The sequence below is a fragment of the Phyllostomus hastatus genome, unplaced genomic scaffold (genome assembly GCF_019186645.2).
Source record: "Phyllostomus hastatus isolate PE091 unplaced genomic scaffold, TTU_PhHast_1.1 phas_contig_38, whole genome shotgun sequence".
Lineage (NCBI taxonomy): Eukaryota > Metazoa > Chordata > Mammalia > Chiroptera > Phyllostomidae > Phyllostomus > Phyllostomus hastatus.
This window is the reverse complement of record NW_025333869.1, coordinates 26,741,422-26,759,248: the sequence shown is the minus strand read 5'-3', so window position 1 is coordinate 26,759,248 and position 17,827 is coordinate 26,741,422. Positions and strand designations below refer to the sequence as shown.

The following is a 17,827-nucleotide window of genomic DNA, read 5'->3' as shown; positions in this document are numbered from 1 at the left end:
GGCATATAAAATCAGCCCCTTCAAAATACTGGCCACAAATTCAATGAAAAAGATAACTGTGGAAACCAATTAAAGTACATCTAAGGGCCAGTTTGGCCCTGGGGGCTACCAGCTTCTGGCTTCTGACCACTGCACTAGCTTCAGAGAATGTGGGTTTAAGTCCCAGCCTCCCTCCAACCAGCCTCCCTCCACTCCCTCCTCCCTCCACCCCTGACCTTGGCCAGGGCACAGTCTCCTGTCTGTGCCCCAGGTTCCTCACCTGTAACACGAGTGCAACTATAGCCAACATACACTGAGCGCCTTTTCTTTCTATGCATCAGCCTTTTCGACCCTCTCAGTGACTCAGTGAGGTAGAGACTGATCAGCTCGAGGTCTGAGAACTGTGTTTGAACCCGGGCTCTCTGGCCCCAGAGGCAGGCCTGTAACCTCCGAGTGGGTGTGGCGCAGCCCCGGAGGTTCTGAGGCCTGGGGCACCAGCAGCACCACACGGCTGGGCAGAGTAAGCCTCGGCAGGCACTGCTGCTCCTGGGCGTGTGCTTGTCCATTTACCACCATGGAAATGGCAGCTCTTTGAGGGCAGGAGGTGTCCCAGTCTACTTGTCACCATCTCTTTGGGGCCTTCCGCACTGGCTCAGTGATATGCAAGCTGCTGAGGAAGAGGTTTGATGAAGGGGCAGAGGACCTGCCCAACTCCACCCCCACCCCCTCTCAGACCTGGCTCCGTGAGGGACTCCAGGAGAACAGAAGTCACTGTCCCTGCCCTGGGATCCAACAGGAGCCCAGACCTAGTCAGAAAACAAAGAGCAGACAGTGGAGAAATCAGGTCTTTGTGCCCATGAGCGTGCAGTGCAGGAAGGCCACAACTGGTTTAAAGGGTCCTGTGATTGGGGGTAATTTCTTTAAGAGCACTCTGAAGACATCAGACAATGGGATTACCTAGATGGGACCTCTCTGTCTGCTTCTTATTACCCAGACATCCAGTGGCCAGTCTTTGATGCAGGAACAGTCCACCTGCCAGCCCTCAAATGGCCCCTCTGCCCCACACCCCACCACCACCGGCCTATAGATGATTTCCAGGCCTCGGCCCTAGGCCTTCCAGTGACTCCTCTCCTCTGTCTCCTTGTGCAGAAATGGAAGCTCCACTCTCGGAGACGCCGGGAGGCCCTGAAGACATCTCCAGGGTGTCATTGCCCACCAGGTAAGGAGCCCTGCGAATGGGTGACTAGGATGGGGACACCCACCAGAGGCCCTCTCCATGGTGGTGCTCTGGCCGCACCCTGCTCAGGGCATCACCTTTCACTTGAAAGATGGGAATGACAATATCTGTGATATTACCTTTTATCTACTCACTGATTGACCCACTTGTCCCCTATCCATCATTCATTCAAGCATTCATTCATTCATTCATAAACTTTTTTATGGGCCTTCACTATATGCACCAAGTTGTGAATTAGACAAGATAATGGGTGTGGCTATGTTTTGCAAATTCTGATGTATTATGCAGCATTGAAGAGAAGCCCAAGAGGCAGGGGCCAGGTTCATCACCATCACTATTGTGCCTCCAGCTTCTGACACATTGTAAGTGTACAAAGGTGTTTGTCACCAAAATGAATGAACTGCAAAACTTCCTCGCCCTTGCTAGGTGGCTTAGGGTGCTTGCGCGTATGGTATCTAGACTATTTGCACAAATGCCCCTTGCACACAAGTTCAAGGTTGAAAGGTGATGTGGTGTAACCAAGTTATCCAGTCCAATCAGATTCTGCCTCTGCCGTTAACTAGTCCTGTGTGGGCGGGTCCGGGTCCCCCCTGAGGGCACCTTTGTGGTGCTCTTTCCTCTGTGTCGCACGAGCTGCTCCTCGCCGGGTCTGTTCACCTTGTCGCCACTGTGTGCTGAGTGCCTGCTCTGTGCTGGGCACCGTGCTGCATGTTGGGTTCAATTTCATTGTCGACAGTTAACAATAATGATAAGTTAGTGGACTTTTCTAGGTTTCTGACCATTAATATTAAGGCATGAGAATAACAGATGAGCAAGTTTCATTGTCACCATGGTAGTTGGAATGGGCTATACTTTTGGGAGATGAAGAAGGAAGCACCCCCAAAAAAGGGTTGGGGGAGAAAATAATCATGTAATCACAGAGGATTCTGCCCTGCTGTGGACCTCTGCCAGCTCAGAGTGCGGCCCCTCAATACCTGCTGTGGGCAGGTGGCACTGGCAGGACACTAAGTGGGCTCTCTGGCAGGCCCTCCGTGGACATGGGAGCCGAGGGGCCCTAGTAGCCCTTGCCCGTGGTCCCCAAGACGGGGAAGAGAAGCCAACAGATGCTGAGCAGATGGGAAGTGGAGAGGCTGCATCTGCTGGAGCATGAGTGGACTGAGGTGGGAGTCACACTTCAGGGGGGCTGCCATGGGAGATGGTGACATCGAGATGGGATTCAGCTGGCCCCCATCAGAGGAAGGTCATCTGGGTTAATTAAAAAGGTGTCCAGAAGCCCTGGGAAGTCCCCTCCCTCACTTGGGGCCCAAGAGATTGAGCCTTGGGATCGGGCAAAGCTTTGGGGAGAAGAATGCCGGTTAATGAGATGAGATGAAGACAAGGGTGGTGGCAGGGCCTGGGCAGAGCGACCGCAGGGAGCGTCAGGGTTTCTGGGCAGCCCGCATTTCAGATCATCGTGTCTGTTGTCTCCGTAACTCTGGTCGATGGCCACTGGATTTTTGCCAGCAGTGTGCAGTGCTGCTGGAGAGCAGGAGATGTGGAGCCATGGAAGACAGGGGTTCGAGTTTCAGCTCTGGCATTTGCCAGCTGTGTGACCTCCAGAGAATTATCTAACCTCTCTCTGCCTCTGCTGCCTCGTGCGAAACGAGGGGATAACACCTATCCTACAGGTATATGGTGATGGTTCAGTGATATAATTTGGGGAAGTACTTAGCATCTTTCCTGATTCCCAGTAAGCACAATTATTTTTATCCCCTCAAATCCTCTTGCACTTTGAAGGTGCTCAGAAATCCTTACCAAGCATCATGTGTGAATGCTGGGGACAATGTGGGCTGCACCTCGGTGGCAAAGCAGACTCTTACTCTTCTCTCGTCCCTACCTGACTTGGGCTCCACATGCACCGCCCGCTGTCCAAGGGTGTGCCCCACCAATAGGCAGCAGCTTCGTGCTTGGGAGAGTCTGGCTCTGGAGGTCCTGGGAGGCTGGCAACAGGGCGGGGTGTGGCAGGAGGGAGGAAGGATTCGGAAGAGTGTGTCATCTCTCCTTACCTCCTGGGGGTCTGTGTGGGACTCAAGGCTCTTGGATGGGGAGCAGAAAGCCGTGAGCAGCTCAGAGGTGGTGGGGAGGAGGGACACATTGGGGTGAAGGGGCACAGCCGGGAGAGAGAAGGGCCTGATGCAGGTCCTCTGTGGGAGCGGCTGCCAGCAGGGGCTGAGCTGCACACGAGATGGGAGGAGAGAGAGCAGGGGCTTCTGGAAAGGGTGTCCAGGGTGTTAGAGGATTCCCCAGAAGGCAGTTTGGCCTGAAGTATAGATCAGAGCCAGGTAGTTAACACTGAGAGAATTTAAAGAGGAGACTCCAAATTGAGGCAAAATAGGAAGGAGACGAAAATGTCTTCCCAGCTTTCTGGAGCTGACAGAGAAGGACTGGAAGGGCTGCACAGGGGCGTCACAGACCACAGACCATGGAGTACATGCATCTGCGGGGATGGGCTGGGTCCTGCCCAGCCAGAGGCTTCTCAGCCTGCAGTGAAGTTGCCACCTTCGCACTGAAGCCTGTAGGCCATGTGGCTGTGCGCCTGTTATGCATAATAGCAGTTATTGCTGCTGCCCCTAATTGAGCACCTACTATGTGCTAGGCATAGCTCTGAGCACTGCACAGTGATGAATACGTTCTCCAAACAGGCAGAGTGGAGTCCTGACATCCTGAAATGTTGGCGAACCTCCACACTCCTGGGTGAAACACCACTCTCACTCTTCCGCCTGCATCATGCATCTTTGGGTATTTCCTCTGGGTCAAAGTTTATGAAGCACTTTAAAGCTCCCGATACTTGCAGAAGGATTTAGACAATTATGGAGTGCCCCATGCAGAGTCAAAACATTATTCTCTTTTGTCTCTCCAGCGTTTCACACTGTGCCCCCTATATAGTAGATGCTCAAGAAATGTCCCATAGTTGATCATCAAGAATCATTCCTGAGTGATTGGTTCTTTCTTGTGTTCTTCCTCACCCCTCTGGTTGGTTTCTGGCATGTCCCCCCACTTCACGACTGTTCTGAGTCTTGCCTGATGCTGAAGGCACAGCTGTCAGGACACAACAAATAACATACACTCTTTCTGCCTACTGTGGCCGCTGAGATTGGAGCCTCGAGCCCCAAACCCATGCCTGCCCCCAGTTTGCCTCTGAGGCTGGCTGGGCCGAGGTGGGAGTCCTGTGGTGGGTGTGTTCTTCCTTGTGGCCGCCTTGGGCCCTGGGCAGCATCCAAAGGGCTTGGGACACATAATCGTGGGCAGAAAACCCACCTCCTTCCCTTCCTTCTCTAACCTTGCCAGCATCCTCCCAGGATCCTCCCTGTCCCAAAATAGCCATGTACTGGCTGAAATCTGGCTGTATCCTGCTTCTGAGCTGCATGCACTGTTCACCAGAGGAGCGATGGGCCTGCAGGCCAGGGACGGGATGCCAAAGGTCGGGCCTTGTTAGGAGGGTCACGGTGGCCAGAAGTTCAGAGGAATAGGTGTGGGCAGTTTGTAAAGCATATGGCCTGGAGGGACAGGAGAAGGGCTCTGGGAAAAGATATACAGACCGTGGGACTTCCTAGGCCACTTGAAAAGAACACAAAGATCAGGGAAACTCTCCCATTCTCTTTCCCTGTTCTTACTAACAAATGAGGAGCAGGACAATATAGGCTCTGGTCAGCAAGGAAATAGCTACTTCAGGCCCGCCACGCCGGGACTGGGTGGGTTGGGCAGGGTGAGGGATGGCCCACGGTTATGCACACGGAGGGAGCCAGGACCGGCGGAGCTGCTAGAGCAGAGTGCTTCACACTCTGGGTTTCATCTCCAAGGGGGAGAGTAGGTCAGGGTCACAGAATGACCACCAGGCCAGGAGGCTGGATGACAGTAGCGGGGTAAGGGTCATGGTGGCCCAGTCTGTGCATTAGTACCGTTACCAGCTCTGACATAGAGGATGGAGGAGGGGAGAGAAGTGGCCTCCAGCCAGGCTAGTGGGAGAGGCCATGGCCACCCCCTGGCTGAGGGTGAGCTAATGTGAGGTGCACATGAAGTGCCAGGGGTTCCAGAGGAACTTGGGACTCTGGGAAAACTTCACTGAGGAGGTGGCACTGGAGGCTGGCAGTCAGGAAGGAGGAAGCAGGCAGGGGCATAGAGTTAGGGTACAGACAGAGCTGCCACCATAACAATAGGCTCCATATACAGGGATTCCAACAAGGGAGACAGGCGGTCTCTTCCTTAGGCTGCAGACAGATGGTCCAGGGACAGGAGGGTGGCTCTACCATTGTCATCTGGTGGCTTTCATCTCTGGGCTCCTGTTAGCTCCTCACTTGCACTGTCCCCTGGCCAGCATGAGAAAAAGAAGGGGCCCAGGAAAGTACCTGCTTAAACCCTTAAGAGCAAAACTGGAAGAAAAATAACCCGACATACATTACTTCTCATATCCCATTGGCCAGTACTTAGTCGCATGGTTACCGCCCAGGTCCAAGGGCTGCCAGGCAGTGTTTTTGGCTGGGTGGCCATATGCCCAGTTGCAACTTTATTACTGTGCAAAGTGGGAGAGCAGGGGCCAGGGAGCAGTTTGCACAGCGGGGTTCCAGGCTGGGCACCTGCACAGACAAAGGCTCCAAGAGTGAGAAAAGGGCAGGTCTACTGGGGAATGGCAGGCCGCTGGAGGAAGCTGGAGCACAGAAGCAGTGATGGGAAGTAAAAGTGGGAAAGGACAGCAGAGGGCCAGAATCTCCATTCCAAGGGAAGCAGAGGGTTTTCACCCTGAGAATGAATGATTGGCAATGGTGGCCCGATGGGCTGCACTGAGTTCCATTCTGAGACTGCATCCCAGGGCAGCAAAAAAGGTGGCGACCACCTAGTGCTGTCTGACGTGGGTGCCTCGTGATGGGCAGTGATGCCTGGGCCCTGGTTTTCTTATTCCACAGGAGATGATGTTGCACCAGAGAAGGTTCATGGAGTGGGGATGGGATCTGATCCAATTCATATGCTAGAGCCATAATTAGCAGTGATGCGGACAATGGCTTAGAGAGGGGAAAACCCCTTCCAGCAACGAAAGTCTGAGATTCTATGAACAGGCTCTATTTTCTCATGTTTTTCTATTTATGTTCACTTTGGAAGTGCCTCTTGGGACTTGGTTATTTTCCACAGGTGGTGAGCGCTGGTGTTCACACATCCTGAAGTCCTTCCTTTGTCTGGCCTTGCCCTGTTTGCCTAGGCACCAGCTTTTGCCAGGACAGCCTCATTGTGTTTCCATGGGCAGGGCCTATGGCCAGAGCCCCGTCTCCTCCCTCAGGCTGCCGCAGAACAGTCCCCAGCCCCTCCCCCTTTCTTTGTGGTTCTCCTTGTTTCAGACTCAGCTAACCCAGAAAAGAGAGAATTCAGAACAAATTGTCCCTTGGTGCCATTAATAAAGAAAAAGATTGCAGCCCTGCCCGCATGGTTCAGTTGGAGCATCATCCCCACAGCGAAAGGGTGAGGGTTCGATTCCTGGTCAGGGCATATGTCTAGGTTGTAGGTTTGGTCCCCAGGTGAGGCGCATACGGGAGGCAGCCAACTGGTGTTTCTCTCTCACATTGATGCTACTCTGTCTCTCTCTCCTTTCCTCTCTCTCTAAAATCAATAGAATCATGTCCTGAGGTGAGTATTTAAAAAAAAGGAAAAAGGATTACAAAGCTAATGGATGTTTCACGGAGAACATTTAAACTAAAGAAATGCTGTTTTCGGGTACCTCTGAAACTCCACGTGCAAACAATCATTGGGGTAATTCTGAGTCATTCCTGGTGATTCCATCAAGTGCATCCCCGAGGGCCAGCCTGGGAAGAGACCCTCCTGTTCAGTTCAGACTTCCCCGTTGTTTGGCTTCAGCCGGAGGGAGGGGCTTTCACATTCTGTGTCAGCTTCATCTCCCCACTTTCCCACCCCCACCTCTTCCTCCTGGCTTTGCAGTCTCAGAGCCCATCTGACCTCCCAGATGCCCAGGCACCCGCCCGCAGTGGTACCATTGGTGCCTCCTTCTCCCTCACCCCCTGCACCCTGGCGGTTGCTGGGTCCTGTCAATTCCACTCTTCTGCTCAGAAACCATCCATGGCTCCCTAGTGTTCGTACACACCCTCACTGAAGTAAGAAACCCACTTTTGTCCCTCTCATCTAGTCTCTGGCCAATCTCCCACTATGCTCTACTCTTTTTTTTTTTTTCCAGTAAAATTGGGCTACTCTCCTGCCCTGCCCGTACACAGGTGTCTTGCCTGTGCACATTCATTCATGCAGATTTGATGTCTTTGTTCTGTTTCTATCTGATGGACTCTTCACCACGCCCCGCCCCTCCCACCCCCCCACCCCCCGGCCTCCTACAGCATCCCTGCAGCTGCTCCCACCCTTCGCTCTGACTAGAGCCTTTTCCTTTAGTTCTGCTGCTTGGTTACTACGTTAACATAATGCCTGGTATGTGCTCAGCATATAATCCAAGCAAAGCCACCTACTGGGACAAGTCATTTGTCTTCAAATAAGAAGTGAAAACAGACCAAACTATACACCTGCAAAGTTTCTCCTTGGCCACGATCACAAACCATTTGATTTCAATTCCACAGGCACCCAACAGCAGTGCTCTGTAAGAGGCTCTTACACAGAGAGGAGCTTTTGTGGGTATCTGGCCAGGGAGAACTACAAACCACCTACAAAACACACTGGGCAGCCTCTTTGATGTCTCCAATGGTTGTGTCACAGGCCACCCACCCTCAAATGGCACCTGGCTGAAGCCAGCATTTTTGTCCCACAACTGGCCCCTTTACAACATCCCCAACCTTGGGGACCAGCACCATCACCACATAGGCCCCCCACCTGGACTGGAACCTGGGTGTCAGCCTGGACACCACCTTTGCCCTCACATCCCATCAGTCACCGAGCCCCACTGACCCCACTCCACCGACTCCTTCATCATCTCCACTGTCACTTGTGTTCAGGCTGCCACCATCTCTTACCTTAGTCCCTGCAGTAACCCCTAACTGGCCTATAATCCCTCCTTCATCCAGAAGCCAAAGTGGTCTTTTTAAGATTAATGCACCAAAGTGTCGCAAGTTCGATTCCCAGTCAGGCCACATACCTGGGTTGCAGGCCATGGCCCCCAGCAACCACACATTGATGTTTCTCTCTCTCTCTCTCTCTCTCTCTCTCTCTCTCTCTCTCTCTCTCTCCCTCCCTTCCCTCTCTAAAAATAAATAAATAAAATCTAAAAAAAAAAGATTAATGTACAGCCCTGACTAGCGTGGCTCAGGTTGTTGGGCATCATCTGGCAAAGCAAAATGTTACTGGTTCAGTTCCCAGTCAGGGCACACGCCTGGGTCACAGGCCTGGTCCCCAGTCGGGGTGTGTGCGAGAGGTGACTGGTCAATGTTTCTCACATTGATGTTTCTCTCCCTCTCTTTCTCCCTTCGTTCCCCTCTCTCAAAATAGAAATAACATCTTCAAAAAAGAAAAGAAATAAAAGTAATGTATAACCTTAGTTAAAGCCCTTTAGCCCTTTCCATCACACTTAGGACAAAGGGTCGAATCCCTGACGTGGCCTGCTGCCCCTTCGGGCCTCCCCTCTGCCGGCAAAGTGACACCTGTGATGCCCTGATGACGCCTGTGTGCTGGTGACGTGGTTGGAGCAGAGAGGCTGCAGGGGAAGGGAGCGGCAGCTGACCCAGAGCGGGGGTGGGGTGCTTTAGAAGTCAGACAGCCAGTCAGTAAAGCTCGGACCCTGGGCTCGATGTGAAAGCACATCCTGTGGCCTCTGTGGCCCTATTTCAGGCAACTGCTCGCCCCAGAAGAAGGGCTGGGCTGTGGCCCTGGAGAGGGCCCTGGTCGTGAGGCAGCGCCCAGTGCGAGGAGGCCTGCAGAGGCCCACGGCTGGCCCTGGACGTGCCTCTTCGCTGCAGGCCCTCCGCGCTGCACTTTAGAGCCTCCCCGAGCACCCGCTGAAGCTAATCATTTCTTCCCCATTTCCTCTTTAAAGCACTTCCAGATCCTCAGCGCTCCTGGACGTTGCTGATAATGTGTTTCTCCTAGATCAGCTCTGATAACACCCGCCCGGGTGGTCACTGGGATTTGTAGAGAAATAAAAATAAGGAAATGGAGGGTTCCGGAAAGGCAGTGTGCTGGGGCCAGAAGCCCTGGACTGGGAATCAGTCCCAGACACTGAGGGGCTCAGCAGGTCACCATTCTCCCTCTGGGCCCCTGTTGTCTCACTGGGAAAGGGAAATGGCTTTCAAGAACAATGTGGACCTATCTGGTAGAGAGTGGAATGGCCCCCAGCAGAGCCACCCCCGCCCGGGCACATCGCAGAGAAACAGTCACACATGCATGAGAGAGGAAGGGGTGTTCGCTGTGGCACTGTGCGCATTTCTGAAAAAAGGAAAAGAAAACCCAAATATTTGTCAGCAGAAGAAGGGAGATGTATGGATATTAAACTGAGGTACTTCCATCAATGAAATACCAGACACCCTCAGCACAGATGAACTTGACCTCCAGACTAAGCTAAACTACAGGTGAATCTCATCCTATGGAGAGAGAAAAAAAGCAGATTACAAAGAATTTTTACATACAATTTGTTTATGTAAAGTTAGAAACATATTGAACAACATGATACAAGTTCAGGGAATATGTGTACCCAATATAAGCAATAAGCACATAAATGCATGGGAGTGATAGATGTCAGATTCAGTGAAAAGCAAGGGTGAGGCAGAGATTGGGGTCCCTGAGGTCTAGCTATATTGCTAACTGTTAAGCTGGGTGACCAGTGTGCCAGATTCATTATATTTTGTAACAACGTCATTAAGGTATAATTCCATATACAAAGTACACAATTAAAGTACACAATTTGATGATTCCTAGTATATTCAGAGAGTTGTCCAACCATCATCAAAATCAGAGCATTTTCACCACCCCAGAAAGGAATCCACACCCTTCAGCACTCCTCTGCCACGTCCCCAGCCCCAGCCCCCCGCAACCGTTCACCTGTCTGTGCCTATGGATTTAGTTCTCAGGGTCATCGTGTTGGAGCACGTCCTAGTACTTCATTCTTTTTTATTGCCAAATAATAGATTGTATTCTTATATATATACTTTGTAGCTCTTTCAGTGTCTAAAATATTTCAAGATAAAACATTTTTCAATTACGAAGTTGATTAGATGGTGCTGTTGGATCAGAGCACGTTGAAACAACCCTTCAGGACTGATGCTATCGTACCTAATTGGCAATCCCCACCAACAAGGATGTGTCATTGCTTGGAGCTTAGATCCCACGAATGGGGCCTGCAGCCGCCTGCGGGCTGCCAGCAACAGTGCCAGCCCCACCAGGACCCAGGGGCCCCGCCCTGTTCAGCTGGACTCGGACGCCCAACCTCCTCCCCACGCTGTGCTGCCTCCTTTGTCCTCCTCTGCCCTTCTCAGTGTCCCCAACTCTGTGATGTCTCCCATGACTCTCCGGTATGGCTGGCAGCCCTTTCTTCTGAGCACCTCCAGAGTTGGGCTCCAAGGGCCGTGTGGCCCCACGGTGAGAGAGCAGCCACCAGACACCGAGGGCTGACAGCCCGGTAGGGTCCTAAACTTTTCTGAGTACCTGTCTCTGCCACTGTGAACTGAAGGAGCTGGAGGTGAGGATTCAATGAGATAAGTTACATGTCTGTTGTCCATAGTCTCATCTTGTTCAGGATCGAATTTTATGTCTCTGACTTCCCCGCTACAGGGAGGTGGTCCTGGGCAGGGCTGAGCTGTCTGTAGCGAGGTATGTGGCAGCAGTACCCACTCAACCTGCCCAGGGAGGGGTGGCTAAGCCAGTAGCTACAAGTTTGACTCCTAACAATCTCGGGTCAAATCCAGGGAATCCCATTCTATTCCTCATTAATTGTGGGACTATGGATACATTGTTCTCCTGACCTCATGTGAAATGAGGGATAATGACCGTACCCACCTCATTGGACCTGACACATACTTGGCTCAAAACGATTTGTTAGTTGCCATAATGGTGATAATGATGTTGAGTGGAAAGGGGCCTCTGGTGCAGTAGAAGTTGTAGCCTTCACCCAGGTGCATCCAGCCATGTGGGATCCCGAAGAGATGCCCGTCATGCTACCAAATGCAACAGGGAAATGCAGCTTAGGCTGCAGAGGCTGTTGGCTTCCTCTCTCCTCCTTCTCCGCCCCGTTGGAGCCTAAGTCATTCCAACTCAATGAAAAATTCCGGATGCTTCTATTTATAGGGCACTACGCAATGCATTGCAAAAGATGCAAAATGAGTAAGAAGCATGCCTGCCCTCAAAGCATTTGCTGAGTGGTGGGAGACCTCCATGGGACACCCAGCCCTCTCTGCATGGCTTTCAATGTTGGAAAAGCCACTTAACCTCTCTGAATCTCCATGAGCTCATCTCTTACGTATAAATAAATATCTTACAGGGTTATTGCGAAAGTTCTTGGTCAACTGTGGGGTATTATACACATGAAAGCTATCAGAGGGAGAGGACTGAGACCTGCCCACAGTCCAATTATACAAGAGAAGGTAGGCTGTGTTGAGGGCCATGTGATATAAATAAAGGGCCGTGGACCATGGCAAAGGGAGTGTTCATTACAAGAGGGGTGATGGTTGACTCCTTGGAGGGGATGTTTGAGATCGCTGCTGATCCTTAGGGTCCGAGGGCTTGGCACCCTGGCTTGTGAAGAAAGACTCACCCTTGCACTTCACTTTCTCCAGCCACAACCAGTAGCAGGAACCTCTGGACAGTGGGACTTTTCTTAAAGGTGTTTGAGCCCTGTATCCATATGGAGACAGGCAACCGGCCTTTCTCTGCCCTGAGAGGGGAAGGGGCCATGCTCGTAACAGCTGTTGGTGGGGTTGGGAGTGACTGAATTTTGCAGGAACTCCAAACGACAAGGGACAGCCGTCTGTCTGGGTGGACTCATGGTAGATGGCCACACTAGCTGTGTGTTCATTTTTCCCCGTCAGTCCAGCTGCCAGCCTCAGAGAGGCCAGCAGAGATCAGGGGAAATAGGAGACGCCCCAAGTCCCAGGAGGATCATCACTCTTGTGACAATACCACACACATACTCACATGCTTACCTGCCAGAGCCTTTTCCTTAGAGCCTGCCTTATGAGGGCAGAAACTATGGCCAGAGTGAACCCCCACTTCCCACCTGCTTGATCCCCACCCAGCAGAGGCAGGCCAGGGACCAATGGCCAGACTCTGGGCTGCCTGTGTGTTCTTCAGGGCTCCAGGCTGCCTAGATGCTATGTTGACATGGGACTTGGGCCCTCCATGGGTTAACAGCAGCTCCAGGCCCATGCTCAGTGCCGTGAGGGTACAAGGTGAAGCAGAGCAGTCTCTCCAACCAGGGCTAGGTAATGACTAACCAGTAGCATCACATTTGGAAAATGCAAGAGAAGAAGTGATTACTTTAGAAGGGAGAAATCAGGAAAGGCTTCCTGGAAGAAGTGGCATTTGAAGCAGGCCTTGAAAGACAAGTAAGACTCCAGGAATTGAGTATGTATGTAAGGATATTGTAAGCAAAGGAAACAGTATAGAGATCTAAGGAATGTGCTTTTTTTACTCTCCGTTCTGGAAAAGGAGAAATAATCTAGAATGGCTATAGCAAGCTCACAGGGAAGGATGTTGTCAGAGATAAGTCTGGAATGAAAAGCTGGGGGTGGGGCAAACAGACCAGGGAGAGAGTGTAACACCACCCTGAAGGTTCCTCAGAAAGGGTGTGACAGCATCCAGCTGTGCGTACTGCAGTGTAGAGGACGAAAATTCCAGTCAAGGAGAGCACTAAGAAAGAAGCTGCAGCAGTTCTGCTAAGAGGAGGCACAGAATAGCATGAGGAAGGGGATGAGGGAGAGGGATAATCACAGAGGTAAAACAGGCAGGCGTTGGCCACCCAGTAGGTAGGTGGGGGCCAGGGAGGAGTCAGGCAGTGGTGAGCCTGTGCACCCGGGGAAGTGACCATGATCATGGCATGTATCTTTTTAGGCCAAGACTATTCTAAACTGTTTACTAGATAAGAACTTTACAAATACTATGTTAGCGGTGGCAGTGGAGCCGAAGAGCATTTGTTACACCTTCTCCATGCTGAAGGGTGAGAGCCACCAACGGTGTGGTGGGACTCGTGGCCCTTTCCAAGGCCGTGGCTCTTGCTGCGTGCAGATGTCAGCCCTCACATCTCCCCATGCTTGTGGACCAGCTTGGTGACCCACTGGGTGCCAGGGTGCCATCTGATGGCCTATGGAATGGGTCAACGAGGGTAACCTGAAAGAGTTTGTCCATTGAATCTTCACCAACCCAGTAAGAATTCAGGACTCTCTGAGCCCCGTGGTGGCATCTGACTTGCTCCTCAGCAGCAGACTGAAGGCTTCTACAAACTGTAGCTGGTGGATACCATGATGCACAGGCTTGCTGTAGGTTGCACCCTTAGGAACTGGGCGTTTGCCACCACCACTACAATGCACACAAAGCCAATGCCGTGCCTGGCCTTGTATCCCAGCCTGTGTTCTTCATTGGGCACGGTGGGGGTGGGGGACATGTGGAGTGCAGAGAGCTGACAGTACTGCCAGCAAAGCACCCTGAGAAGGAAGCAATATCAGACTGCTTCTTCCTCTGTAGCTCCTGGATGTAGTTGTAAGTGCCCATCTTGGCTTACCTGCCAAGGTAAGGCTGTGGCTGGACAGAAATGGGCGATCATGGCTTTTGTTTATATAAAGAGATGGCGTCATCCTCATGCTTTACATACACTATTGCTTATACTCCCATCCACCATTCTGTGATGCAGGACTATAGTTGTCCCCATTGCAAAGATGAGGAAACTGAGGACCACGGCTGTTCAGGGATCACCCAACGTCCATGGCAAGAGATAGAGCCAGTGCTCAAGCCCAAGGCTTTTTATTATTTTTTGGTCATAGAAAATTTATTTATTTATATTTATTGAGTATGCTATTACAGTTGTCCCATTTTTTCTCCCTTTTACTCCCCTCCACCCTGCACCCGTCCTCCCCTTAGTTCATGTCCATGGGTCATACATATAAGTTCTTTGGCTTCTCCATTTCCCATACTGTTCTTAACCTCCTCCTGTCTATTTTGTACCTACCACTTATGCTTCTTATTCTCTGTACCTTGTTCCCCATTCTCCCTTCTCCCCGTCCTCACTGATAACCCTTCACGTGATCTCTATTTCTGTGATTCCATTCCTGTTCTAGTTGTTTGCTTAGTTCATTTTTGTTTTTGTTTTTTTAGGTTTGATTGTTGATAGTTGTGACTTTGTTGTCATTTTACTGTTCATATTTTTTATCTTCTTTTTCTTAGAGAAATCCCTTTAGTATTTCATGTAATAAGGGCTTGGCGATGATGAACTCCTTTAACTTGACCTTATCTGGGAAGCACCTGATATGCTCTTCCATTCTAAATGATAGCTTTGCTGGATAGAGTAATCTTGGATGTAGGGCCTTGCTTTTCATGACTTCAAATACTTCTTTCCAGCCCTTTCTTGCCTACAATATTTCTTTTGAGAAATCAGCTGACAGTCATATGGGTACTCCTTTGTAAGTAACTGTCTTCTTTTCTTTTACCGCTTTTAAGATTTCTTCTTATCTTTGACCTTGGGTAATGTAATTGTGATGTGCCTTGGTGTGTGCTTCCTTGGGTTCAACTTCTTTGGGACTCTCTGAGCTTCCTGGACTTCCTGGAAGCCTATTTCCTTTGCCAGATTGGGGAAGTTCTCCTTCATTATGTTTTCAAATAAGTTTTCCATTTCTTGCTCTTCCTCTTCTCCTTCTGGCACCCTTATGATTCAGATGTTGAAATGTTTAAAGTTGTTCCGGAGGTTCCTAAGCCTCTCCTCATATTTTTGAATTCTTGTTTCTTCATTCTGTTCCGATTGAATGTTTATTTCTTCCTTCTGCTCCAAAGCATTAATTTGAGCCCCAGTTTCTTTCCCTTCACTGTTGGTTCCCTGTACATTTTCCTTTTTTTCACTTTTTATAGCCTTCACTCTTTCCTCTATTTCATGACCATACTTCACCATTTCTGTGAGCACTGTTTACTACTGATTACCACTGTTTTGAATTGTGCATCTGATAGGTTGACTATCTCTTCATTGCTTAGTTGCATTTTTTCTGGAGCTTTGAACTGTTCTTTCATTTGGGTCATATTTTTCTAGTCTCCATGTGCCTGTTAAGTAGTAAGGGGCAGAACCTTAGGCATTCACCAGGGTGTGGCAACCCACATTGCTGGGTTGTGGCACTGTATATGGATGAGTGTTCTGAGAGGGAACAATGCTGCTTGCTCAGCTCTCTGCTGACTTTCATTCACTTCCTTGCTACTCACAAGCAAATTGGACCCTTATGGTGCTAATTCCCAGATGGGTGGGCTTGTATACATTCTAGGACCCTGTGGGTCTCTCTAATGAACTCTCCTGTAACGCTGGAAGTTTCTCCTACCACCTCAACCCCCACAGGTGTTTTCAATCAGAGGTTCTGAGGTTTTGTTTCCCCACACTGGAACCCTGGGTTGTGCAGTCTGTCTCACTCCCCAGTTGTTCCTCCCGGTTTATCCTCACACAAATGTGGGACTGCCCACTCCTCCAGCCACCACCTCGCCTGGTCCTCCAGCTGCTACCTGGCTGAGAGTCCTCTCCACCCTGCTGCCCATCCCTCGCCCCCCACCACTCTGAATGAATGTTTCTTCTGTAACTCCTTGGTTGTCGGACTTCTATATATTTTGATTTTCTGGCAGTTCTGGTTACTTTTTGTCTTTAAATTTGTTGTTGTCCTTCTTCTGGTTGTGTGAGGAAGCCAAGTGTATCTACCTATGCCTCCATCTTGGCCAGAAGTCTCAAGCCCAAGGCTTTGAGTACCGGCACCTGTGCCCCCAAGGACAGCGCAGATGAGAGTAAGGTGGAGAAAGACAAGCTAGGGGTCGGGGGGGGGGGGTGGGGTTGCAGGATGTTCCTGTGGAAGTGCTGAAGGCCCTGAAAGGGAGAGTAGGGAAAGGGAAGTGTGATGCTACGGCCCTAGAAAAGAAAGACCGTACCTGGAGCTGGCTGGCTGCCAGACTCACTGCTCAGGGCAGAGGGAGGGCAGGGGCGCATCCTGCTAGAAAGCCTGCTGTAGGCACCCAGGCTGAGGACTCATGTTCCCAAGAGTTCCTGCCTCTCCCAGGGCAAGCCCCAGTCCCAAGTGGGCTGAAGAGCTCAAGGCTTGACCCAGGCTGCTGAGGGTGGAGAATCCTCTGGCCTAGTCTCTACCCACTCTATCCTGAAGGGTCCCAGAAGAAAGTTCTATCACCTTAATGTTAAAGAAATGTCGGGTGCTACTTGAAAGAAGGGTGCAGTAAACAGGAAGAGCCCATGACCTTTATGAGGGACTAGAAAGTGGGGTATGCTAGGTACATGGACACAACTCTCAGTTCCTCCTTGGGTCACCCAGACACCCACCCCCTTGCTGACTGCCCCACTCCTTGTCACTACCACGCCAGCCTCTCACCTCAGTTACTCCCTGGTAGATTCCCGTTCCACCATCAAGGCGGCCTGGATGGTCTCCAACAGCCGCTAGCGTGACTGCCTGCTTTGCACTGTGCAGACCTCACTTCACCCTCCAGCATCGCTCTGAGGTTAAGGCCCACATTACCACATTTTCCAGATGAGGAGCCTGAAACGCAGAGTACTTCACTCAAGGGCATAGGGTTAGGAAGTGGCAGGGTTGGCACTGAAAGCCAGCTCCAAAACTTCATCAGATACATTAGAAAGATATTCTTCTGATGCACATCCTACAGTGACCGGAGTAGCGTCCTGCAGCTCCCAGGGGAAGGACTTGGCAATGGCCCTCATGCTTGTCTGGGGAGGTGGTGTCCAGTAAGCCTGGAGGACACTCATTAATAGCGACAATAGCAACAGCGTGTTTTGAAGGCTTACTCAGTGCCAGACACTGTTATAAGCACTTAATTGAATTATCTCATTTAATCCTCATAATTACTTTATGTGGCAGGTACTATTATTATCTTCATTTTACACACTCAGAAAACTGAGGCCCAAGGAGGTTATGAAATGTGGCCAAGGTCACAGAGCTGGTGGGTGCTGGAGCCAGAAGTATTTAAATCCAAGTAGTCTGACTCGGAATAGGCCAGAGCCGTGTTGGAATGCAGACTCGCTCTCCCTCTCCATCTCTGTCTCTGTCTCTGTCACTAACTTACTGACTCTGCCACATGCTCAGGAAACTGGGAGGAGTGCACAGTCCCAGTAAAGGGATACACAGGTGAAGTTGTGGCTGCAGCAGAGACCAAAGACTCAGGCGCGGCAGGCCTACAGGTGGTGGCAGGTGGGTGTTTCACATGGGACAGTCCAGCAGCAGTGCTGATGCCCCTACCCCTGGGGTCCCAGCTCCTGTGAGGTGGGGTACAATTAAGGCAGGGACCAAGATGGGGACAGCAATTGAGGACCACACTAGAGATGGTGGCCCACACAACTGGCGTCTGTACCTAAGGCACCAGCTCCAGGGGGCAGAGACCCCCAGCACAGAGACAGCAGCTCTGCATAGCTGGCAGGGAGTGGGCTGTCAGAGACTACTGGGGCAGGGCAGGCAG

The 17,827-nt window shown here is 51.1% G+C and overlaps 1 protein-coding gene across 2 annotated transcripts in view; it reads left to right on the top strand.

Annotated features, from left to right (window-relative positions):
- COL13A1 (collagen type XIII alpha 1 chain) overlaps window positions 1–17,827 on the top strand; it is a 145,683-nt gene that overhangs the window by 17,349 nt on the left and 110,507 nt on the right. For both annotated transcript variants that reach the window (XM_045841982.1, XM_045841983.1), the window contains exon 2: window positions 1,129–1,198. In XM_045841982.1, the coding sequence (XP_045697938.1) occupies window positions 1,129–1,198 (70 nt within the window). The remainder of the gene's footprint in view (window positions 1–1,128; window positions 1,199–17,827) is intronic.